The 27,188-nt window shown below is 37.5% G+C and overlaps 1 protein-coding gene across 5 annotated transcripts in view; it reads right to left on the bottom strand.

Moving 5' to 3' along the window:
- SMURF2 (SMAD specific E3 ubiquitin protein ligase 2) overlaps positions 1-27,188 on the bottom strand; it is a 117,970-nt gene that overhangs the window by 41,833 nt on the left and 48,949 nt on the right. For 2 of the 5 annotated variants that reach the window (XM_005584717.5, XM_074020122.1), the window contains exons 2-7: positions 24,024-24,062; positions 15,602-15,710; positions 10,668-10,801; positions 7,729-7,794; positions 3,145-3,229; positions 515-598 (exon numbers count right to left, since the gene is read on the bottom strand). In XM_005584717.5, coding sequence (XP_005584774.1) covers positions 515-598; positions 3,145-3,229; positions 7,729-7,794; positions 10,668-10,801; positions 15,602-15,710; positions 24,024-24,062 — 517 coding nt within the window. The remainder of the gene's footprint in view (positions 1-514; positions 599-3,144; positions 3,230-7,728; positions 7,795-10,667; positions 10,802-15,601; positions 15,711-24,023; positions 24,063-27,188) is intronic. The other 3 variants (XM_015438717.4, XM_015438718.4, XM_074020121.1) reach the window with 3 other exon arrangements.

Raw genomic sequence — 27,188 nt, forward strand, 5'->3', positions numbered from 1 at the left:
CTTGCGGTCTCCCGCAGCTGCTTGGAGGTTCCTGGATGTCGTATGGCTTCCTCCTTTCCGGGACCCCTCTGCTTTCCTGAGTGGCCACGCTCCATCTCTTGAAGGGGTACCCACACTTTTAAGTGAGAACAAAATTTGCCATCTTGTGCAATGTTTTGTTTTGCCTGTTTTTCCCCCTCTTGAGTAGGTCTCAAATTCCTGAACTCAAGTGATCTGCTTGTCTCGGCCTCCCAAAGTGCAGGGATTACAGGCTTGAGCCACCACACCCAGCCTCATTCAATAAATATTTATTGAGTACCACTGCAGGCTCTGGAGCTACAATGACAGCATGACCTGTCAAACAAACTGTTGAAGATCACTTTAAAAAAATAACAATGGCACCTGTTGTAAGATGTACTGATCTACAACAGCATAAACCGACAAAAAAAAATCTAGTAAAGCTGACAGATACATAGAAAAGGACTTCAGGAGGGTGGCCAGCATAGACTATGGGAAAATATTTGTATGTACTTACCGTGTTGGGCGCTCCCATTGTGTAGTTCTTGTTATATGGTTTAGATACTGGATTCTTCCAGAGGCGGTTCTCCTTTCTTCCCAGCTTAAATAAAAATATTGAGTGATAAGGCATTAACAGGAAACTTGGACACAGAATGTTTTCAGTGCAACAAGCAAGCCAGTAAGATATCTGTTACAAATCAGGAATGCCAACCTGAAGTATCAATTCACAGAATACAGAATTTTTTCAACTTATTTTAGAACTACATAATATATTTTATGGGATTCTGAAGCTTCTAAAGTATTTACGCTGAGGTGTATCAAATATTTTCCATCAGCCAAACTCTGAGAATTTTTAATGTCAACAATGCACAATTAAATTCATACTAATTACTCTAGAATATGGAAAATGGCTATACTAAAAATATATTTAGTCATAAAATTACGAGGTCTCTTGACTTCGTGATCCACCTGCCTGGCCTCCCAAAGTGCTAGAATTACAGGCATGAGTCAAAGCGCCCAGCCGAAAGCTTTTCAAAGCATTTAGCCTGCCCAAACTCATTTTTTAACAGTCAAGACTGTTGGCCGGCACGGTGTCTCATGCCTGTAATTCCAGCATTTTGGGAGGCTAGCGTTTTGGGAGACCAAGGTAGGCGGATCACCTGAGGTTAGGAGTTCCAAACCAGCCTGGCCAACATGGTGAAACCCCGTCTCTATTAAAAATACAAAAATTAGCTGGGCGTGGTGGCGCGCGCCTGTAATCCCAGCTACTAGGGAGGCTGAGGCAGGAGAATTGCTTGAACCCGGGAGGCAGAGGTTGCAGTGAGCCAAGATGGTGCCACTGCACTCCAGCCAGGGTGACAAAAGCGAAATTCCTTCTCAAAAAAAAAAAAAAAAAAAAAAAATCAAAACAGCCTTTTTTTTTGTTTTTGTTTTTGAGATGGAGTCTTGCTCCTTCACCTGGCTGGAATGCAGTGGTGTGATCTCAGCTCACTGCAACCTCCGCCTCCCGGGTTCAAGCAATTCTCCTGCCTCAGCCTCCTGAGTAGCTGGGACTACAGGTGCACGCCACCACACCTGGCTACTTTTTGTATTTTTAGCAGAGATGGGGTTTCACCATGTTGGCCAGGATGGTCTCGATCTCTTCACCTCGTGATCCTTCCTCCTCAGCCTCCCGAAGTGCTGGGATTACAGGTGTGAGCCACCATGCCCGGCCAAGACTGCTACTTTCTATCAACTCTTTATCATAATTCATTTAATGAAAAAGAGCCAAATGGCTATAGAAATGTGATAATTCTAATATTTCTACAAAGATATTGGCAGAGGTTGAAGGGCTCTAAAAGACAGAAAATGAAGAGATGCTAGGGTATTTTTCCCCCTCTGATTACAATTATAGTACATTAATGTAGGGCAAGTTTAGAACAGTAAGCCTTATTACTGCTGGTACTCTCTCAATATTGATTAGTTATTTCATCCTAAATTTCCTTTTCAAAAATATCATAATCTACCTCATATCTACAGAAGAGCTAACAGACATATCTGGAAGCTAAAGTGATCTATGAACAGTTAAGTATAGTGATTTTTAACAGTTTAAAAAATGAGCATATACCGTAACCTGGGTATAAAATTTTGTATAAAACGTAATTGGAGTTAAAATTTAACCATTTATATACTTAAATGGATGCAATTTATTACATGTAAGTTATATCTCATTGAAGTTAATTAAAAATACTTTGAATGTTAAAAATAAAATCAGAAAAGAGTCAGAACTAGTATTAAAGAGACCAATGATAAAAATCATGACTTTAGAATCAAGACAGGTTTGTGTGTTTTGGCTCTGCCACTTACTATGTGGCCTTAAACAAATTACTTATCTAACTCTTAGTTTTTGAGGGTAACAACAGTAATAGCAATAGAAATAATAGTAGCTAATTATTTACTAAGCACTTATTTTATGCAAGACACTGTGCTAAAGTGCTTTACCTGAATTATTTCATTTAATCCTCTCAACATTTTATGGAGTATGCTATTATCACTCATACTCTTTTGTAAATAAATATAAACCAAAGCACATGGAAGTTAAATAAAGTAAGGTCATAAAGCCAGTACACAGAAGAGTAAGGATTAGAATTCAGGTGGTCTGATTTCAGAAGCATGGCTATATACTACCTTCCAAGATGCTATGAGAATTAAATGATATGTACATAAAGCGCTTGTAACAGTATCTGACATATACATGCTCAAATAAATGTTACTATGTTATTTTAATTACTATCACACAAATTATGCATCCCATCCCTCTTAAATACAGCAATGTTTCTAATTTAGCACTTGCAGGGCCTGTTTTGAATAATTTAATCAAGTAACTTTTTTTAACTAGATAATATCTACAAGAGACTTATATTTGTCAATAAATTTCATTTGTCTCCTAGTCAAAACTCTTAATAACCAAATTTAACACATCTAATTTGTGGCTTATTTTATAAATTTGTTGTGACAAGATCTTCCATTAATTTTACCATTACAAGGAAAATCTACATTCAATATACAATAAACACCATTTAATATAAAATAAACACCAACTTATTTATATTCTTTTAAGAATATTATCTATATATTTCTCTAATGATTTCAGTGATGTTAGCTTACCCGTCTGGTAAATCATTATCAAATAAACGACTGCAGTCCACAACTTGTCCTCCTGTGCCTATTCGGTCTCTGGACTGAAGACTTACTATTAAATGACAGAAATATTACTAAGATTTGTACAACTAGAAAGAACTATTATAATCAAAAATTTCTATCTTTAGAAGACATCTGGCTTAGCTTATTTTAATACTTTAGAATGAATTCTTTGGTTTCTACTAAAATTTACAATTTCTTTTCCCATAGATTTTTCTCTTTAGGAGTAATATTAGACTTCTAAGGTTTTCTACACTTTAACATGTTCATGGAAGAAGCCTAATTCCTTTTTCACCATAGTAATGGTGCATAGCAGAGTTACTGCTGTACTTAAGAAGAGGCATAACATATTAAGGGTATATTCATGTACAAATGAGTTTGAAAAGTCCACATTAATGTGACTTTAATACTTGATCATCTGACCATCTAAAAAATACACTGGGCTGGGCGCAGTGGCTTACACCTGTAATCCCAGCACTTTGGGAGGCCAAGGCAGGTGGATCATGAGGTCAGGAGATCGAGACCAGCCTGGAAAACATGGTGAAACCCCGTCTCTACTAAAATACAAAAAATTAGCCAGGTGAGGAACTATGGGTATGGTGTGCACACCTGTAGTCCCAGCTGCTGGGGAGGCTGAGGCAGAGGAATCACGAACCTGGGAGGCAGAGGTTGCAGTGAGCCGTGATTGCACCACTGCACTCCAGTCTGGCGACAGAGTGAGACTCCGTTTCAAAAAAAAAAAAAATACACTGTATTCTAGCAAGAGGGCCATCCTGGTATTCCAGTAAGAGAGCAATCCTTGGATTCCATGAGTTTTAACAGGACACCATTATCCAGTGTAGTATAAAACCATCACAAAAAACAAAGAAGCACGAGCTGTGAATTCTAGAGCAGGCTCTAGTAACCAGTTTAGCACTGTAACCTAGAACAAAACACTTAATATACTTAAGGTTTAGATAATCCCCGTCTGAATAATGAAAAAGTTAGGTTAAATAATATCCCTGAAGTCCTTCTGTGCTACTCCAGTATTGTTCAATTCTAATTCTGGTAACTCTCCCAAAAGACAGAAGGCAGTACGGTCAAACTTGACTATAATCCAACTTCTTAAATAATCGGTGAGCACAACAAGTATTACATCTAAGGACCCTTCATTCAAAGAAGGGTCTCAAAATTCTGAAATCTTCCAGCTCTGTGAACATTTTGAAAGATCAGTGCAACACAGAGCTCCTTGATATTAAGTCCCATTTAGAGGAGAGAACACTATGAACACCTACTTGGCAAATGTAAATAAAACATTATATGAAAACTGTACTAGACAACTATATCAATCAGTTTTTAAATAGATAAAATAAGTGAAATGCTTACCAAAATACAATCACAGTAGAAACAATGTATTTTCTCATTAGTATTGTTTAGAATAATAGTAAGATTTAAAGCTAAAGAGTTTCATGGGCTTCAACTTACATCTCCAGAATGCTATGTTAATAGCACAGCTATTAACTGGTTAAATGAATTACATACCCACCATAGACTATCATACAACATTAAAAATGCTACGGATTTTGCAAGCCTTAATGCAAAGTAGGAAAAAAAAAAAAAAAAAAAACAAGTAACAATGCTATAGAAATGTGTTTATGGTCCAAAAAAAAAAAAGAGGTTTATGATAAATTTAAACTGGTTTTTAAAAATTCAGTATTATCTCATTTAAAGAAAAACATTAAAAAAGTATACATTCAAGTGATAACAATAATGATTCATTAGACTTTCCATGCTCAAACAATCCTCCCACCTCAGCCTCCCAATGTAGCTGGGGCATAACAGTTTTAAACAAGGAAAAAAGTTTGTACCCCTTGAATCAATTATCTAAATTTGGGAGATTCTTTTCTAAAAAAAATAAATCAAAGTGTACAAAAATGCTTGCAAGTTTCAATGTTATAATAGCAAAAAAATTAATTTTAATTAAGTTGTGATATATCTATATATTTCATCCTTTAAAAATCATTAATTACAAAGATTATAAATACTAGAAATGATTATCGTTAAGTGAAAGAAAGCAAAGTAAAAATTTAATGTTCACTGGAATTAAAGACATAAATATATACATTTTATATACATATTTACGTATATAAAAATACTAGAGGGGAATACAGTTTTTTTGTTTGTTTTTGTTTTTTTGAGATGGAGTCTCGCTCTGTTGCCCAGGCTGGAGTGCAGTGGTGAGATCTTGGCTCACGCCACCATGCCCAGCTAATTTTTGTATTTTTTTTTAGTAGAGATGGGGTTTCACCATCTCTACAAAATTCACCAGGCAGATTTCGAACTCCTGACCTTATGATCGGCCCACCTTGGCCTCCCAAAGTGCTGGGATTACAGGCATGAGCCACCGTGCCCGACCCGGGAATACAGTTTTTAAAGTTAGTCTTCTAGTGCCCTTTTCTCCATTTTCCAAAAAGTATATATACCTACTTACAATTATTTGTTAGAGGGCTCATTCTGAAAGAACTGGAACTCATTCTGTTTTTGAATGACAGAACTAAACAATCATAATGTCTGAGTCCAGCCTGCCTCTCTCTTTACTAATGGTCCTGTTATGAACACCAGATTCACACAAGAGCTTTAAATAAATACATATATACATGCATACACATATTTAAGAGTAAAACATTTGTTTTTTATGTGGTGTACTCCAGTAGGTATATTTCTAATGTCTAACAAAGTCTGCTATTTATATAAACGCAAATTCACACCTAGTAAAACTATTTTGTTACTACTAGACAGTAGTTAACGAGCATTATGTAACATATCAAATACAGAAGAAACACTTTTATGTGAAAATACTGTATGACTGAATTTATTTTTGAGATTTTTTTTTTTTGCTCCCTTCTCAATCTAAGAATGACAGGAATTATCAGTAATGCTGTAGTGCAAATCAGGAATCCCCAACCCCCAAGCCATGGATGGGTGGGGTATTGGTCCAGGGTCTGTTAGGAACCAGGCCGCACAGCAGGAGTGAGTAGCACGTGAGTGAGCATTACCCCTGAGCTCTGCCTCCTGTCAGATCAGTGGTGACATCAGATTCTCATAGAAGCACAAACCCTATTGTGAACCACATACACAAGGCCCACTCCTTATGAGACTCTAATGCCTGATGATCTGTCACTGTCTCCCATCACCCACAGATGGAACCACCTAGTTGCAGGAAAACAAGCTCAGGGCTCCCACTGATTCTACATGATGGTGAGTTGTAGAATTAGTTCATTATGTATTACAATGTAATAATAATAAAGTCCACAATAAAAGTAATGCACTTGAATCATCCTGAAATCACCCCCACCCCCAACCTGGTCTATGGAAAAACTGTATTCCATGAAACCGGTTCCTGGTGCCAAAAATGGTGGGGTACACTGGTGTAGATACTTCCCTGGGATAACCACAATAGGGCTTTGCTATGTGGCTACTCTGGTGGTTCTCTAACTATGAACCCAATTCACTGCCTTGTAAAATGAAGTACCTTCAAGTACCTTGAGTAACTAAAACCTCTCTGATGGGTTCATAACAAAATAATCTTATTCTAAGTTCTGCTCTATCATGAAGTGTGACATTCCTATTGGATTTTTCTTTTCTTTTCTTTTTTTTAAGACAGGGTCTTGCTCTTGTCACCCAGCTGGAGTGCAATGGTGTGATCTTGGCTCACTGAAACCTCCGCCTGCCAGGTTCAAGCGATTCTCCTGCCTCAGTTTCCCGAGTAGCTGGGATTACAGGCACCCGCCACCATGCCCGGCTAATTTTTTATATTTTTAGTACAGATAGGGCTTCACCATGTTTGCCAGGCTGGTCTCAAACTCCTGACCTCAGGTGATCCACCTGCCTCAGCCTCCTAAATTGCTGGGATTACAGGTGTGAGCCACTGCGCCTGGCCACATTTTTCTTCTTTAATTTAAGAAGCCTCTAAGATGAACAGTGTCCTTCCATACTATGCATCTTGAGCAAATATCAATTCTGAAGAAAGGTCTCAGCAAATTTTGTATCAAGCCCTTCCCTCCAGGTCAATTCAAGACACCCTAAATACCATGTAAGACTACTAAGTACCTCATGAGTAAGGTAACAATTTCTCCCTTTTTCCAGTGCTACACTACCATCACTCATTTTTTTTTTCAATTAGCATAGATTTTAAAGCTGTAAAGCATTAAACATTAAAACAAGTTCAATAGAATGTTCTCTTCTTACTAAAAAAACTAGTTTGAGAATTATTTTCAGTAAACTTCAATAACATCTATAAAGTCTGAACTTAGTGATCTACTATATTAGGATACTTTGAAAGAATTATTTCCTAAAGGATCAACGGTTCTTCACAAAACTTTTTTTTACAATAAGTTTTTAAAATTAAGTTAACCTGGATCCTAGATTCACTGTAACATTTTACCTGGCTCATTTAATTCAGGCCAACACAATGAAGCTACAGTTATTATACTTTGATTTAAAAGGTATTTTACATTTTAAGGTCAGTTTGAATGAAACTAAAATTCATGTAACTTTAAATTTCACACTTACCTACTATCTGTCCTCTAACTGTATCATTGTCATTTGGCCCAAGTTTGCATAAATCCAACCTCTGATCTATTTGAAGTCAACAAAGAAAGCAATGAAAAAATTAGTTGATATCAGAGATTCTAACATCTATAGAGTGACAATAAATTTCCACAATCCATTAGAAATCAAACCTATCATTTAAAGAGTTCAGATTTCAAAAACCATGAAACACTGGTGTATTACATTGCCAACATGCAGTCACATTCTCTCCAAAACTTTTAGACCACTTTAGTCTGAGTCTTAATAGTTGTTGGTCTTAAGGAATTTATCCCTGAGCCTTGGTTTTCTCAAATATGACAATATGTGAATCTTCATATTTTTTGAGGATTAAATCAGATAATTACGCAAAACTCTCAGCATAGTGCCTGGAACATAAGTGGCCAACAAATGTTAGTTGTCATTATCATTTTTTACCTAACCATTTCAAATGACATGGACACAAAAAAGTATTAAGAAGACACCAAGAATAAACTGTAAAATCTGGGTTTGCATCAGTTCTGTCATTCATTTAGAAGTAACTCATTTATTCTCTCAGATGCCTCATCTGTAAACGAGAAATAACACTGGCCTGACCCTGAAAGTTACAGTAAGGAACAAGGTCACTTAAAGGATGCTGGTTTTACTTTGATTACCGCACTTATAGCTGAATGCTTTTACAACTGTATGCCATCTGTCTACTCATCTGTGAATTGATAAAAGGAGGAGACCATATCTTAGTCTTTGCATTTTCCACTCCAATCTGGCAGAACATTGCATCAGGTAGGTGCTCAATAAATATTTGATAAATTCAATACTACTGCACATCAAAAAGGTCAAATTAATACAAGGAAACAGTCACAAGAAACACAAAGAAAAATCCATGCCCCTAAACTACAGTCCCTAGTTATCCAACCAAAAATACAGAGACTTTTCTCTTTGCAAAATAAATGGGTGCTACTAAGTTGGCTATATAGTGGATTCTGCAGAGCAACTCCTCCTCTCCTATTCAGTCCTTCCAATGTAGCATGCTCCCTTTGCCAGGAGGCCTTTGCCCTTGCTTATCAGAGGACAGGATTCATACCTTTTTCTCCTTTATACAGCCAGGGTTTAGAAGAGTAGCACATTAGGTGTTCAATAAAAGTTGGGTAAATTGCACATGGGATAATGTCAGACATTTGATCTATAACTTTTCAGTTTGCTGAGTAAAAAAACAGTTCATTTTTATATGCAATTCGTTTTTTCCAATCCCAATGTCTTTTCCCTACTGTTGTCACTGTCAGCCCAGAAATATAAGACTTTCTTAGATGCCTTTAAATACCTTGGACTAAGAACTTCTAGCTCAATTTTCTGCCTTTTTCTTTTTCACAAAGTCAATAGATACCTATGCTGTGGTATCATACTACACTAAGAGACAATCTCTTAATATATTTAACATTCAATGCTAAATTTACTCTGTTTTTTATTAGTTTCCTTAGATCTTATGTGAGTTTGTTTAGCACATGCATCTGGGCTAAAATCCCATGACAATGACTAACAGTATTTTTTACATTATATAAAAAAGAATTCTATAGAAACAAACACACAAAAAAACCTGTTGAAAAAGGAATTCTCATTTATGTTCCAATGGAAAGATCCATCCAAAAGATTCACCTGGTTATGCTAAGTCAACTTATAAATCCATTATGAAAACCACTTCTAATGTCTTGATCTTGGTCTAATCTTCTAAATCCCCAGGCTGGTGATAAACTGAGCTACAGTTAAGTCATTAATACAGCTGTCGTACACTCAAAATAACGTTTAATCTTTAACTTTTAATTTTGTCACAGCAGTTCTTACCCTTCTGTAATTGCCCTTTAACTGCCAGCTTAAACACTCCAATCACCTCAATAAAAACATTTCATCCACAAATCCACCAAAACCAGAAAAGGGTACTAGAAATTTTAAAAGGCATATACATCCTGACATCTTTCTTTCTGCCATTCTGGATATCAATCATTTCTTAATATTTGTAAATTAGCTGGAAATGAAGCATCAGCTCTGATTTGGCTGTAAGTTTCACATATTTAAAACTTTTTTTTTTTTTTTTTTTGAGACAGTCTTGCTCTGTCGCCCAGGCTGGAGTGCAGTGGTGCGATCTGGGCTCACTGCAAGCTCCACCTCCCGGATTCACGTCATCCTCCTGCCTCAGCCTCCCGAGTAGCTGGGACTACAGGCGCACACCACCATGCCTGGCTAATTTTTTGTATTTTTAGTAGAGACGGGGTTTCACCATGTTCGCCAGAATGGTCTCGATCTCCTGACCTTGTGATCTGCCCACCTCGGCCTCCCAAAGTGCTGGGATTAGAGGAGAGCCACTGCACGCCCAGCCTCATTTTTTTTTTTAAGTCTACAAAATAAATTTAGATCAGGAATTTTTTTTTTTTTTTTTTTTTTTTTTTGAGACGGAGTCTTGCTCTGTCGCCCAGGCTGGGGTGCAGTAGCCGGATCTCAGCTCACTGCAAGCTCCGCCTCCCGGGTTTACGCCATTCTCCTGCCTCAGCCTCCCAAGTAGCTGGGACTACAGGCACCCGCCACCTTGCCTGGCTAGTTTTTTGTATTTTTTAGTAGAGACGGGGTTTCACCGTGTTAGCCAGGATGGTCTCGATCTCCTGACCTTGTGATCTGCCTGTCTCGGCCTCCCAAAGTGCTGGGATTACAGGCTTGAGCCACCGCGTCCGGCCTAGATCAGGAATTTTCACCAGTGTTTCAGATGTACACAGGAAGTTGTGTTTGAAGCCCTACCAACATACCCAAATATAAATATTTTTAAATATATATTTGAGAATACATATACAGTGCATGTATATATGTATATGCACACATACATATACACATACACACATATATATTTTTTAATTTGAAAAGCACTCGTATCTACTCACAACCAGTGTCTTTGAGGCGGTTGATGGCATTGGAAAGAAGACGAACACAACCAAGAAATCCAGCACCTTGTTTCTTATGGATCTTCTTGTGATTCCATACACTGATCGTAACTGAATCAGACTTTCCAATATACCTAAAAAACAAAACAGCTGCATGAGTAACTTGGTAGTTACAGGCAGTTGGTGTAAAATTTTTCTTTTGTTCTTTTTATACTCTAAAGTTACATACACACTTCAGAGTCTGGCTGGATTATGCAAAATACATCTTGAGTTAATCCACAGGATTGAATTTAAATTTCTAATAATCTTGAAAGTAAAATCTAAAAAGAAATTTTAGTATATTTTTATCACATCTGCCACTCTCAAGCTGGGCTATAATTCTAGTCAGTAAGAAGGCTATTTTAGTAGCTAGTGTCTAATAACACTAAGGGAGTTTATTAAATAACTTCTTCCCAAGAAAAAGAATATTAAAAACTTTTATCACAGTCACATTTTAAATACATTTCGATGACATGACCTACTTTTCAAGCGATAGTGTCAAGGCTGACAGACCAAAAATCTGACCTACCTGTTATATTTTAAAATGCTGTAGAACAAAAGCTGTTTGTAACGCTTTTCCCCTGCTTCTTTCCTGTATGCAGGCCTTGAGCGAGCAGGACTCTTGCAGATTTCACTTCACTGCCTGCAGACAAGCAGAGCAGGGAAAAGCGTTACTGTACTTGTCTGTGCATACACCTGCAAGTATGTAAAAGCTCTACCACAGCCAATAGTTAACATGGCGTCAACCCATGCAAAAAGATAATAAAATAACATATCAGTAGAATCCTAGCTCTATTTCAATGACAATAAGAGGTCAAATTTTTGGTCCAGCAACCTTGATCTTAAAGTATCATTCAATAAATTAGCAATATCAGAAAAATTCACCTAGTATAGAGAAAAGCCTAAACCATTTAAATAAGGACTAAAGCTTTTAAATAAGTGACATGGAAGGTACACTTGAGCCCCGGGATCCAGCTGTGCCTAAAAAATGCCCACCCCTGGGCTTTTAATTACACAAATCAGTACATTCCCTTTTAAAAAATTAAGACAATTTGAATTTGGTCTCTGTTACTTGCAAATGAAAAAATTTGAACTAAAATATTGTTCAGTATGCATGTACCAATTTTCAAATACACCTACCAGATCTGTCTTGGCATGTATCTACTGGCATGTAATTCCAGAGCCAGAATCAAGTACTAAGTAGCTGAATTACCCAAACTAAACATTTTTTTTTAAAAGTTACATTAGGCCGGGCGTGGTGGCTCACACCTGTAATTCCAGCACTTTGGGAGGCTGAGGCAGGCAGATCACCTGAGGCTGGGAGTTTGACACCAGCCTGACCATCATGGAGAAACTTTGTCTCTACTAAAAATACAAAAAACTTAGCCGGGCATGGTGGCGTGCACCTGTAATCCCAGCCACTCGGGAGGCTGAGGCAGGAGAGTCGCTTGAACCCGGGAGGCGGAGGTTGCGGGGAGCCGAGATCACGTCATTGCACTCCAGCCCAGGCAACAAGAGCGAAACTCCGTCTCAAAAAAAGGAAAAAAAAAAAAAAGTTACATTAAACCAGTTGTCCAACTAGTAAGCCTGGTTTACAGGTATGCTGAAATACATATATTGATTACCTCAGTCCTCAGGGCAACGCATCACTGGCTTAAGCAACTTCATCTGTGTAGTCCAATGTGCCATATTTTTTATGTGCACCATGATTTGAAAAGGTTGGTAAATTCTACATTAAACCATAATAAGAAATTCCTAATTATAGACCTTCTGGAAGACAGCCTAACTCTGAATTACTAAAAATTATGAAATACATTGTATTACTTAAGGGTGTATATCACAAACATTCTGTCCAAATATTCCTGGGCCAGAAATGAATCTGAAATATTACCTTTTCTTATACACTGAGAAGTACATGCTCTCACTTTAATGAAACCTCATGTAATACACATGGCAACATACACAGTAAATCCTTTTACAATTGAAAGTCAGAGGGCTCTATTAGCTTCTATTAAAATTTTGACTAACAAACACATGATTTATAAACAAGTTTCAGGATGTTTTGTTGAGAGGGGGAGAGGGACACCTCTATAGGTGAATATAATGTTACCATACAGACCAAAATATATACTCAGGATTTTGGGCTAAAATTTAATTATTAGACTTTTGTTTGTATAGTTAGCCAATTAAAGGCAAGGGTTTTGCAAAATGACTTTAGAAACAATCATGAGAGAAGCCTCTGGTAGCCAATTAATATTAATTGTAAGATAAAACCTAATAAGCACATGAAAAGATGTTCAACATCATCAGTCATGACAGAAATGCACCTCAAAACCATGACCGGATACAACTTCATACCCACTAGGGTGGCTACAATTTTTTTTAAAGAAAATAACAAGTGACAGAGGAATAAAGAAACTTCCAGTGGAAAACAACAGTCAAGACAGATCAAAATCAGGATGCCATCAGCAATACTCTGAACCTACACTATCCAAAATGGTACCCACCAACCACACGGGACCCTTGAGTACTTCAAACGTGGCTAGTCCACACTGAGGCAAGCAGCCAAAGAAACCACTGATTTTTTTTCTTAACATAAAATGAGAAAACTGCTGATTTTTAAAAGACATAGTAAATATGTATATATACATATATGTAAGTAGTTCAATATTTTTATATTGACATGTTGAAAGTATTTTTGATATATTGAATTAAATAAATTATTATGCTTCATTTTAAGAAACAGGGTCTCGTTATGTTGTAGCTGGATTATAGGTGCAAGCCACCACGCCCAGTTTATCGGCTTAATGTCATCTGTTTCTTTTTACTTATCTTAATGTAGATGCTAGGAAATTTGAAATTATAGATGAGCTCCCATTTGTGCCTTGCATTATATTTCTACTCAACAGTACAGATCTAAACCTAGAAGATAATGGAGCAATGTATTCAACATTTGGAGGTAAAGTGATATTTCACCTAGAAGCCTATACTCAAACCATATCAAAAGAAGTCAAAATATATCTTCTGCTAAGATCTCAACTTTCTTCCCATCTTTGTATTATTTCTCTAGATGACAATGGAAGATAAAGTTCACCACAACAGGAGAGTAAACAATCAAACAAAAAAAAAGAAGTCACTAAACCTAGAAGAGACAAAGGAAACTGCCAGGCAAGTCCCAGGACAACTGCACAGCAGGTCTTAGAGAACCATCACACCAGACTGAAGAAAGAGAACAGAGACTCCCAGGAGAGGTATCTCCAAGAAGAAACAAAGCCAATGGAATACTGACAGAACTGAATCTATGGAGAAAAGATCTTTAGTTCTGTAGGAGAGTTTGAGAATCATGACGTATAATTTCGCATTTCTAGCTAGGAGATAAATAGAAAACTAAACAAAAGGGGAAAGTAGCTCCTAACTTCAGAAAAAAACAAAAGCTGTCAAGAAAGAAAATATAATTCTTGTACCCATGTGACCCAACTATGGATATTTACATAATCCTAATAATGTAAACATGGAACAATGGTTTAACCAAAAAGGTTCATACAACATATTGGAAGACTAAAAAAAGGAGGGGCTTGTGAGTGGCATGAGAATGGGGATGATGAATACCAATTTTAAAAGCTGAACCACTGGGCTGGGCATCGCAGCCAATGCCTGTAACCCAAATACTTTGGGAGGCCGAGGAGGGAGAATCTCTTGAGCCCAGGAATTCAAGACCAGACTGGGCAATATAGCAAGACTCCATCTCTACAAAAAATTACAAAAAAAAAAAATTAGCTGGGCATGGTGGCATGCACCTGCAGTTCCAGCTACTCAGGAGGGTGAGGTGGGAGGATCAGCTGAGTCCAGGAGTTTGAGGCTGCAGTGAGCTATGATTATGCCACTGCACTCTGGCCTGAGCAACAGAGTGGGACTGTCTCTAATTTTAAAAGAATTTTTAATAATAAAAAATAAAGCTGAATCATCTTCTAGGTAGGAAATTCAAAAATACCGAAAACTAGGCTTGGCGTGGTGGCTCATATCTGTTATCCTGGCACTTTGGGAGGCTGAGGCAGGTGTATCACTTGAGGTCAGGAGTTCGAGACCAGCCTGGCCAACATGGTGAAACCCCATCTCTAATAAAAATAAAAAATTTAGCTGGGTGTGGTGGCGGGCACCTGGAGTCCCAGTTACTCAGGAGGCTGAGACAGGAGAAATGCTTGAACCCAGGAGGCAGAGGTTGCAGTGAGCCGAGATGGTGCCACTGCACTCTAGCCTGGGTGACAGAGCAAGACTCTGTCTCCAAAAAAAAAAAAAAATTACCTAAAACTAAAAAAAGAAAACTGTGAGGCTATAAAATAAAAAGCATATCTAGAAACAGATGAAAATACCAGAACAAACAGCCAAAGTTATTAAAGCAGTTACCTTGAGGATGGGAATCAGGAATGAGAATGGAGCAGGGAACTTGCTGTTTTCCAGTAAAAGCTTTATAGTATCATTTGCCTTTTTAAAAAGGTGCATATGTTCCTATGGTTAAAATAAAATTTAAAAGAAAGAAACCATCCATATAAAGGCAGAGAGAATGCCTATTCAGTGCAACCCAAATTCTTATTTCTGGTTTTATAATTGGTCTAAAGTGGTGAATTAATACCTTTATTTAATTGAAAAAAGAGGTGGGGGACTGCTCTACTGTGAGCCAGTTTCATTTTGTTCTTCATAGAATTTAAGGGATACTTCATCTTTCAGAACCTGTCTGTAAGCCGAGGCACATTCCCACTGGGCTTTTCTTTACGCCTTTTGTGAAGACCAAATTATACCACAGATGAAACTCAGATCATTTCCCATGATTCGTTTCAAAGACTATATTAAGTAACATTAATTATATGTTTCATTTCAAACTAATTGTTTAAACCTACAGGTCATAATGCTGATTCCACTTTGGATCAAGTGTATTCTTCACAGTATCTGTAGAATGGCATTGCCCAGATCCATCAACCACCACCTTAGCAAATGGATCAGGAAGTCCTGTGAAAAAAGATTTTTAAAAATTAATAATTTGACATTTAAGATAGAAGATTAATTATACAAACATTCCACTTGCTACAAAAGATTATTCCTTTCTTTTAAAAAAAGCTTAACATTTAGCTATAAATGAAGAGTCCATTTTTAAAAAAAAAGACTAAAGTTACTTCTACATAAAACCCAAAACTATATTTTCCTCGTTTCTGTCTCAAAATATTCCCAGTTTAAACTAAAATCTAGAGGTTACCTCATAATGTGGAAGTTGTTATAGGTTGTTACCAGCCCTCTGACCCCAGGAAGGTGAATTCTTGTAACTATTCATGGATTTTTCTTTCCAAATGTCTCCCTCAGTAGCTCATTCAAAGAAAGAGCTTATTAAAGGTTTTTATACAGGAACGCAGGCTACAGAGAAATCAAATTAGCAAATGGGTTTTGCTGAATAACTACCAGGAAAAATGAGACTGAAACAAAAGATGTAACACTCTGCCTTAAAAGAGCTTACTATCTAATTGGAAAAATAAAAATACTATACATGAAAAACAAAAAAAACAAAAATACCTGAGAATAAACAAGTGCTTAGTGATATTGATTATAATGCAAACACTTATATCATTACGTTAGGTACTACTCTAAATACATTCATCCTTAATCCTTACAGTAACCCTATGAGGTAGATACGGTTATTATCCCTATTTTACTGATGAGGAAACTAAGGCACAAGGCGGTCAATTAACTAGGCCAAGGTCACAGAGTAGTAAATGGCAGAGCCAGAATCTAAAAGTGTAGATTCTAAACCCATGTCTGGTTCTCGACTTCATGCTCTGAACCACTATGCTGTATTTTACCTCTTATTTACCACATGGTCCAACAGTGAGTACAAGTAAGAGCTCAGAAAAACAGGAGAACAATTTGAATCTGAACAGTAAAGAAAGGGCTTTGAGGAGGGGGGAACTCATCTGGGTTTTAAGGCAGGGGTCTCCAATCTCTGGGCCATGGGCCAGTACAGGTTCGTGGCCTGTTACAGCCGGAGGTGAGCAGCAGGAGAGTAAGCATCATGGCCTGAGCTCCACCTTCTGTCAGATCAGCGGCAGCGTTAGATGCTCACAGGAGCTCGAACCCTATTGTGAACTGTGCGTGCAAGGGATCTAGATTGTGTGCTCCTTATGAGAATCTAATGCTTGATGATCTGAGATGGAATAGTTTCTACCCAACACATCCCCTGCTCCCCATGTCCTTGGAAAAATTGTCTAGAACGAAACATGTCTCTGTGCCAAAGGTTGGGGGCTGCTGCTTTAAAGGACATACAGGAGAAGGAGGACTTTCCTAGCAATAAGAAGAGTGCCAAGGAGGGTATGACAATACAATATTTTAAAGACTTTGAAGAACCTAACCAAAGAGCTTGTGCTAAGGTATAAAAGTAAGTACTGTTGGAAATATGACTGATCAAGTTAAGAGAGGCTTAAAAAGGCTGGCGCGGTGGCTCACGCTTGTAATCCCAGCACTTTGGGAGGCCGAGGCAGGTGGATCACCTGAGGTCGGGAGTTCAAGACCAGCCTTACCAACATGGAGAAACCCCGTCTCTACTAAAAATACAAAATTAGCCGGGGTGGTGGCACATGCCTGTAATCCCAGCTACTCGGGAGGCTGAGGCAGGAGAATCGCTTGAACCCGGGAGGCGGAGGTTGCGGTGAGCCGAGATTGCGCCATTGCACTCCAGCCTGGGCAAAAAGAGCAAAACTCTGTCTCAAATAAAAAAAAAAAAAAAAAAAAAAAGAGAGGCTTAAAAGTCAGACAACAGGGCTTGGACTGACTGAGGTAGATAACAGGGAGTCATTTCAGATTCTTGAGCATGGCTGGAACTACAGTCGTATTTTTCTTTCAGTGGTATTCAGGGTCCACTAGAAGAAGGAAAGACTAGAGGCAGACCATACATGAAGCAGTTGTAATTATCCAACAGTAGGATGAAAAGACCCTGAATGAGGGAAGTCATATGGAAAGGGAAAGGAAATGACAATTAAGATAGCTATTTTGAAAGATCTAATACAAATTAATAAGAAACTTGTATCAAAGATGACAATACAGTTTTCGGCCCAAAGCAATAACGGAAATGATTCTTTTGACAAAAATTTAAAAGGTGGAACTAAAAATGCTAGAGAGACAAAAATGACACTTCACGTGTTAGACATATTGGGATAGAGTAGATTTCCTGTGGACAGCTGAAAATACTAGAACAAAACAGCGTTAACTGTTGGTGACTGGAGAAATTTTGCATGTTGGTATCAATGCTAATTTTTTTAAGATACTAATCTGCCAAGTTTCAAGGACAGACAAATCACCTATCAGTTTCCCAATTCTATGACTCCGTGATCTATCGCCTTCAAATATTAAAGGAGGACCAAAACCTAAGGGTTAAGTTTCAAAGAAACTGGGTAAGTTAGGGTATTAAATCTATTTAACTATATCATTCTTGAAGCTGAGTACTATGCACAATATTTCAATAACACCTAACCATTTATAAATGTGTTCAATGGAAGAAAGTTTTTACCTCCACCCTCAATACATGAAGTATTTCCTCCTGGGAAGAATTCACTCTATCTTGTTATTTTCACTCTACTATTTAAATAAATAAACATATAAATGTATGTTTATAAGCAAAAACAAAAAAAATCACATTTCTAAACTTTCCCTTTGAGTGTTATTAAACTAGTTGAAGAATTAAGTCTCTCTGCTGGTTTCTTGCTTTTTTAAAAAAATAAAATTAAAAAGAATTAAGGATTGGCCAGGCACAGTGGCTCACGCCTGTAATTCCAGCACTTTGGGAGGCTGAGGCGAAAGGATCACTTGAGCCCAGGAGTTTCTGAGACCAGCCTGGGCAACATAGTAAGACCACCCCCGACACTCCCCACAAAATAATTTAAAAGTTAGCCAAGCATGGTGGCATACATCTGTAGTCTCAGCTACTCAGGAGACTAAGGTGGGAGGATCACTTGCGCCTGGGAGGCCGAGGCTGCAGTGAGCCATGATCATGCCACTGCACTCCACCCTGGTTGACAGAGCAAGACCCTATCTCAGGGGGAAAAAAAAAATTAAGGATTAAGAAAAACAACATCTGACAAAGGACTAATATCCAGAATCTACAAAGTACTCAAACAAAGCAGCAAGAAAAAAACAATCCCATCAAAAAGTGGGTTAAGGACATGAATAGACAATTCTCAAAAAAGATATACCAACAAGATAGGCCAACAAGTAGATCGAAAAATGCTCAACATCACTAAATATCAAGGAAATGCAAATCAAAACTACAATGCGATGCCACCTCACTCTTGCAAGAATGGCCATAATCAAAAAATTTAAAAATAACAGATGTTGGCATGGATGCAGTGAAAAGGGAACACTTTTACACTACTGGTGGCAATGTAAACTAGTACAACCACTACGGAAAACAGTATGGAGATTCCTTAAAGAACTAAAAGTAGATCTACCGTTTGATCCAGCAATCCCACTACTAGGTATTAAACCAGAAGAAAAGAAGTCATTATACGAAAAAGATACTTGCACACACATTTGTAGCAGCACAATTCACAACTGCAAAAATATTGAAGCAGCTCAAATACCTATCAACTAATGAGTGGATAAAGAAAATGTGGTGTGTGTATGTATATATACATATACACACACAAACACACATATACATATATACACCATGGAATACTACTTAGTCATTAAAAAGAAATAATTACATTCACAGCAACCTGGATAAAACTGGAGACTATTATTCTAAGTGAAGTAACTCAAGAATGGAAAACCTAACACCATATGTTCTCAATCACATGTGGGAGCTAAGCTATGAGAATGCAAAGGCATAAGAATGATACACTGGACTATGGGGACTGGGGGAAAGGGTTGGGGGTAGCGAGGGATAAAAGACTACACACTGGGTACAGTGTACACTGCTTGGGTGATGGGTCCACCAAAATTTCAGAAATCACCACTAAAGTCCTTATTCATGTAATCAAACACCATCTGTTCCCCCAAAACCTATTCAAATTAAAAAAATAATAAAAGAAAAACAACTTTTTCCATACAAAATGTGGCTTCCAGATCCTTAATTCAGTAGGAAAGTCACAGCTTTTTATGTTCTCTTTCTGTTAAATAACACAATAAACAAAAATACAAGTTCAATACCTTAATTAAAAAATACATAGGTTTCAACTTAACCTGATTATATTATTCTACAAAAATTTAACTTGAGAGCCAAGTTACTCTAATATGGTCAAAAGCTATCAGGTTTTCTGAAGTTAGTGAGACATCTAGTGGTAAATACAAAGTGGCTAGAGAACTTTCTGCATTTTAAAAAATTTCTCAGCCAGGCACAGCGGCTTACGCCTGTAATGCCAGCACTTTGGGAGGCTGAAGTGGGTGGATCATGAGGTCAGGAGATCGAGACCATCCTGGCTAACACGCTGAAATCCCATCTCTACTTAAAATACAAAAAATTAGCCGGGTGTGGTAGCACATGCCTGTATTCCCAGCTACTTGGGAGGCTGAGGCAGGAGAATCGCTTGAACATGGGAGGCGGAGGTTGCAGTGAGCCGAGATCGCGCCACTACACTCCAGCCTGGGTGTCAGAGACAGACTCTGTCTCAAGGGAAAAAAAATTTTTTTTCTCAATTCTCCATTATTTCTGAGGCATATAAAACAGCTAAAGCTCAAAAACCTCCTTACTACACAAATGCACTTGAAAAGCTGCAAATAATAATAAAATAACATTTTTAAGTCAAAAGTGTGTTACCTTCCAAAGAAAACAGCTTTATTTTCAATTGGGCCAAGAAAAAAAAAAAACATTTAGCCAACCCATCTTGGTTCTAAATGACTTCAATTTGGCCCCCTATAAAATACCTTAATACATTACCTTACACAGAAATCTTTTTTAAAATGTTGCAGAAGAACCAATCTGACAGTAATGAAAACACTCCTTTTCATATAAAAAGCACACGTAAAACAGATAACAAAGGCAGGGCACAGTGGCTCACGCTTGTAATCCCAACACTTTGGGGGGCCGAGGCAGGCGGATCACGAGGTCAGGAGTTTGAGACCAGCCTGGCCAACATGGTGAAACCCCGTCTCTATTAAAAATACAAAAATTACCTGGGTGTGGTGGCACATGCCTATAATCCCAGCTACTCAGGAGGCTGAGGCAGGAGACTTGCTTGAACCCAGGAGGCAGAGGCTGCAGTGAACCAAGATCGCCACTGCACTCCAGCCTGGGGACAGAGCAAGACTCCATCAGAAAAACAAAAAAACCAAAAAACCAAAAAACAGATAATGAATAAATGGGTAAATACGTGATAAAGTTAATGGTAGAATCTAGATGGTGGATCTTTACTATAAAATTCTTTTATCTGTTGCTTTATGTTTGAAATTTTTCCTGCTAAAATTCTGGGGGAAAGGGGAAGTGACTTATTTTTAAAAGCCAATAAGTTTGAAAACAGTTCAAAAACATGAGTTAATAAAACTTTTCTCAACAAGGATAGCACCCAATAAACAGTATTATCTCACATACAAATTACAAAAGACAACACATGGCAGTGTATTTTTTCCTGCAATGAAAAGTATATATCTATTTCATCACCCTATAGTCATACTTGGTATTAAAATTTGCTTTTCTCATTCAATACAATTTTAATTGAATCACAAGCAAAAATTTAACTATATTTTACTATTAATAACTGCACTGATCAACAAACGCACATTCATTTATATTTAATTGAAGAATTTAGGAATTACTGTCTCTGAAATTAACGTGGGCCACCCTTAACAGGTCAAAAATCTCTGTAAGTATACACGTAAATCTACCACAGAATGGACCTGGGACCTTGGCCAGTGTGAACCTGGGAGGTAACTTCCATCCCTGGCTAACTCCCCTCTGAAGCCCTAAGGATTACCGTTCCTGTTTCCCTTTCCAGGCCATCAAGAGTCTCCCATTCTAAGTTTTAAAGATAATCACACTGTTTCCCCTAATCTTATCCCTAAAGCAAGTTCACACTCTTAGAATTTTTATCAATTTTTACTGCCTACACCAATGAAAAAGGGAAAAGATTTCCTTCTTTCTTTCACTTACAATTTAAGGATAAAGATCACATAAAGGGTAACAATCAGCTCTCTAAGGTTTATAAAACATTAAAATATGATTCCTCTAGATTTCCTAGGAAAAATTAGGTAAGGATATCTGGATATTTTATTAGAGAAGCTGTGTCCTGGGACTCTAGAGGAAGGAAATTTGAAAAGGAAAGCTGGGAGACAAAACTGAAGATTTTATCTTCAAAACCGGAGCAGATGTCTTAGAGGCTACAGAAGCAGCTGTAAGAGTGCTCCTCTCAGCCGGGTGCGGTGGCTCACGCCTATAATCCCAGCACTTTGGGAGGCCAAGGCAGGAGGATCACAAGGTCAGGAGTTCAAGACCAGCCTGACCAACATGGTGAAATCCCATCTCTACTAAAAATACAAAAATTAGCCAGGCGTGTTGGCGTGCACCTGTAATCCCAGCTACTCAGGAGGCTGAGGCAGGAGAATCGCTTGAACCTGAGAGGTGGAGTTTGCAGTGAGCCGAGATCACGCCACTGCACTCCAGCCTGGGTGACAGAGTGAGACTCCATCTTTAAAAAAAAAAAAAAAAAGTGCTCCTCTTACTTCCCTCCCTTTTCTCCTTGTCTAACCCTATGTGCCACTTTTCAGGCCCACTAGGACAAATCCTACCTTAGATTAACCTTATAGAAGGTTTGAAAAAAAAAAAGTACACCTCAGTTAGTAGCAACAGGGATGAGGTAGGAAGTGAGCAGAAGCCTCAGAGACAACAGTGATTGGCGGCAACAGGGAGAGATGGGGAGTTCTGTGGCCACTGGGACCTTCTACTGTGACAAGCTTCTGGGGACAAGGCACATGGTACACAAATTTAAACTGCTTGTAATTTTCGTCCTATGTTCCAAATTATCCTATTTGCTTTCTTATGTAAGCAGAAAGATAACCATAAATATTCATAAATATATAGTTTTATAAGATGTTATTTTATAAACTTTAAGTTCTGCTCTAGAAAAACTCAAAATAATAAAATTTCAAGTGGAATGAATTAAGTGTAATTTTAAATTATACTGGCTGGGCACAGTGGCTTACACCTGTAATCCCAGCACTTTGTGAGGCTGAGGTAGGAGGAGGATCACTTGAGGCCAGGAGTTTGAGACCAGCCTGTGCAACACAGCAAGACCCTGTCTCTACAAAGAATAGTAAATAAATAAATAAATTAGCTGGGCGTGGTGAAGTGTGCCTGCAGTCCACCTACTCAGGAGGGTGAGGTAGAAGGATCCCTTGAGCCTAGGAGTTTGAGGCTGCAATGAGCAATGACTATGCCACTGTACTATACCCTGGCTGACAGGGCAAGATTCTGTCTCTAAAAAGAAAAAAAAAATATATATAGCTCATTTCTTTTAATCAAACCCCCAAAAATCATCTACTATCACATGAAATCAAACAGTACACATAGCCTGTGACTTGAATTTAAAAATTTAATGAATCGTCTCTATTCTAATTTCAAATATTTTACATACAAAGTGTTGTTGGCTGAAGTTGTGTTTTTTTGTTATTATTATTATTTTTTACTAAAAATTGTATCATTTTTAACCAATAATTTAGAGCTACAACAGAATAAAGATTGTTAATATACATGCTGGGTACTTCCCAATCCCCTCTCACAAAACTTAGTACTAAATAAAGCCAGAAAAAAAAAAAAAATCACAACAGACTGGTAAATATAATGCACATATGGGAACCAAACATCTGCTTTGGAATCTGAGACGTAAGAGCATCTAGGATCAAGTGTGGCAGAGATTTCTTTACTACACTCTGGAAATTCCAAGCAGGCTCAACGACTTTTCCACCTTCCAATGAATCCTGAATGAATACAGCTTCCTATGAAATTTTCAAAAGGAAAAAAGTGTTCACAAAATAATCTCTTAAACCTTTCCTAGGATTCTAGTAGTATGCACACCTTCAATATACATTACACACATCTGCATCTACATACCTGCATATACACGCATTCTCATAAATACATGGGAGAGGTTAAAAGGAAAAGGCTAAGGCTAAAAAGCACAAAACCTTCTAAAAAAAATATGATGCCAAATGGCTCTGAACCAAAGCATTCATAATAAAATAACACTGACGATATTTCTGAATAGAGAAACCCCTAAACCAGAGAATTCTGAAAATCCTGTTCCCAAAGATCTACATACAATACACAAGATTTAAAGTTAATTTACTTACGGAAAAAATCCTTTTTCACCAGGTTTTTTGCACAGAGTACTGTAAAAAAAAAAAACAAAAAATACATGGGAAAAATTAAAATGTTAAGAGTGTACTGTTACATTTTAAAACACTGAAAACAGCAGTGAATAGTTAAACCCTAACTATAGCAAGGTATGAAACATGATCACAAACTTTCAAACTAGCAAACAAAGGACAGTTGAACCAGTGGTTGCAACTTTAGCAATGATCACCAGTAGTAACTGAGAGCAAGAAAGTTTACAAATCTGATATTCTAATAATAAGACAGAAATTCAATTCCTATCTTCCATCAAGATCTATTCTCTGAGAAACTCAGTGGCAATGGGAAAAATAGTTCAAAGGAGATATGTAAAGTCAGGTTGTTATATCTATTTTAAGGATGAAATAATTGTATACTGAAGAGGAACATAAATAAAGATATAGCTTTCCTGATATAGATGATTTTTTTTTTTTTAAATAACATTCTGTTCTCCACCTAAATGCCACAGAAACTTCATAGGAGAAATCAAATTACCTTATCCTAAATAGTCAGTTAAATGACAAGATATGTCTACTATATCTTTGAAGAATTTAAAGTTAATATATTAAAACTAGATATCCCAAATCCACATTTTCCAAGTTACTATACATTAAATTACTTACATGGATGGATGCACAACCTTGTGAACATACTAAAAAATACTGAATTGCCCACTTTAAAAAGGATAAATTTTGGCCGGGCGCAGTGACTCACACCTGTAATCCCAGCACTTTGGGAGGCTGAGGTCGGCGGATCATGAGGTCAGGAGTTCAAGACTAGCCTGGCCAATATGGTGACACCCCGTTTCTATTAAAAATACAAAAATTAGCTGGGCGTGGTGGTGTGCGCCTGTAGTCCCAGCTACTCAGGAGACTGAGGCAGAAGAGTCACTTGAACCCGGGAGGCGGAGGCTGCAGTGAGCCAAGGTTACACTGCACGCCAGCCTGGGCTATAGAGCAAGACTCTCTCTCAAAAAAAAAAAAAAGAAAAAAAAGGATAGATTTTACAGTATATGAGTTACATACCAATTTTAAAATTACTGCTTACAGGCTGGGCACAGTGGCTCATGTCTATAATCCCAGCACTTTGGGAGGCCAAGGTGGGTGGATAGCTTGAGGTCAGGAGTTTGAGACCAGCCTAGCTAACATGGTGAAACTGTGTCTCTAGTAAAAATACAAAAATTAGCTGGGTGTGGTGGCGCACGCTTGTAATCCCAGCTACTCAGGAGGCTGAGGTGCGAGAATCACTTGAACCTGGGAGGTGGAGGTTGCAGTGAGCCAAGATTGCACCACTGTACTCCAGCCTGGGCGACAGAATAAGACTCTGTCTCAAATAAATAAATAAATAAATAAATAAGCAAGCAAGCAAGCTTATAGAGTCATAAACTTAAAGCTTCTTTAACTCAAACTTGATACAAGAGAAAGAAAAACACCAGTTTTCATATATGTAAATTTTAGTTTATAAAATACCTATGAATGTAATGTTTGGTATTTCTATCCACTTCTACTAACAGTTTAAATGAATTACAGTTACTGGAAGTTTAGTGTATAAAAGCTCATTTGACATAAACTTGGGAATGAGTCTAAATAAATATAACTAATCACTGTAAGGGTTCACATAAAAAAACCTTTTGAAGACAGATGTCATCAGTAAATAAATAAAATTATTAAGTAAGCACAAGATACTGATATACTAGGCAGAGTCCCTTAGGCCTTGTCTTAGAGTTTTGTTTTTAAAAACATAAAAACTCAATTGATGATGAAAACTAGGGCCATAACTAAGAATAACAAATCACAAACTGGATTTAGAAGAACTCCTCCCAAACTTTTATCATAATATAAATTGAAAAGAATATTTAGGATCAATACACATGTAACACAAAAAAAATCTAAATTACAATCTTTCGTTTTAATGAGGTAATGATGATGTTTTTAAACAAACCACTATCCTGTGATTCATGAAGTGAAATGATTTCACATCCGACTTCAGAGAAAGAGAAAACATGAGATCTCCTCCAACACACTGCCACCAAACCTACATTTTCATTCTTTTTTTCCTTCCTTCCACTGACAATGTCTACTCTCCTAAGACTATCCTCTATCTCATATCCAAAACACCATTTTCTTGGGGATCTTCACAGCTGTTATACATATCCTCTATCTTGCCCCCTTTTCTAACTACTTTGTCAGCATTTAAACATACTCAAGTCTTACCCAAGCCTCCCTTCAGCCATCATCTACCTCTTCCCCCTCATAATAAAACTTCTTCAAAGAAAATAAATGTGCAAAAATCACAAGCTTTCCTATACACCAATAACAGACAAACAGAGCCAATTGCTACAGAGACAATAAAATACCTAGGAATACAACTTACAAGAGATGTGAAGGACCTCTTCAAGGAGAACTACAAACCACTGCTCAAGGAAATAAAAGAGGACACAAATAAATGGAAAAACATTCCATGCTCATGGAGGGGAAGAATGAATATCGTGAAAATGGCCATATTGCCCAAAGTAATTTATAGATTCAGTGCTATCCCCATCAAGCTACCACTGACTCTCTTCACAGAATTGGGAAAAAACTACTTTAAATTTCATATGGAACCAAAAAAGAGCCCTCATAGCCAATACAATCCTAAGCAAAAAGAACAAAGCTGGAGGCATCACACCACCTGACTTCAAACTATACTACAAGGCTACAGTAACAAAAACAGCATGGTACTGTATGTATATATATATATATATATATATATATATATATATACACCAATGGAAAACAAATATATAGACCAATGGAACAGAACAGAGGCCTCAGAAATAACACCACACATCTACAACCATCTGATCTTTGACAAACCTGACAAAAACAAGCAATGGGGGAAAAGATTCCCTATGTAATAAATGGTGTTGGTAAAACTGGCTAGCCATATGCAGAAAACTGAAACTGGACTCCTTCCTTACACCTTACACAAAAATTAACTCAAGATGGATTAAAGACTTAAATGTTAAGACCTAAAACCATAAAAACCCTAGAAGAAAACCTAGGCAATACCATTCAGGACATAGGCATGGGCAAAGACTTCATGACTAAAACAAAAGCAATGGCAACAAAAGCCAAAATAGACAA

The sequence above is a fragment of the Macaca fascicularis genome, chromosome 16 (genome assembly GCF_037993035.2).
Source record: "Macaca fascicularis isolate 582-1 chromosome 16, T2T-MFA8v1.1".
Taxonomy (NCBI): domain Eukaryota; kingdom Metazoa; phylum Chordata; class Mammalia; order Primates; family Cercopithecidae; genus Macaca; species Macaca fascicularis.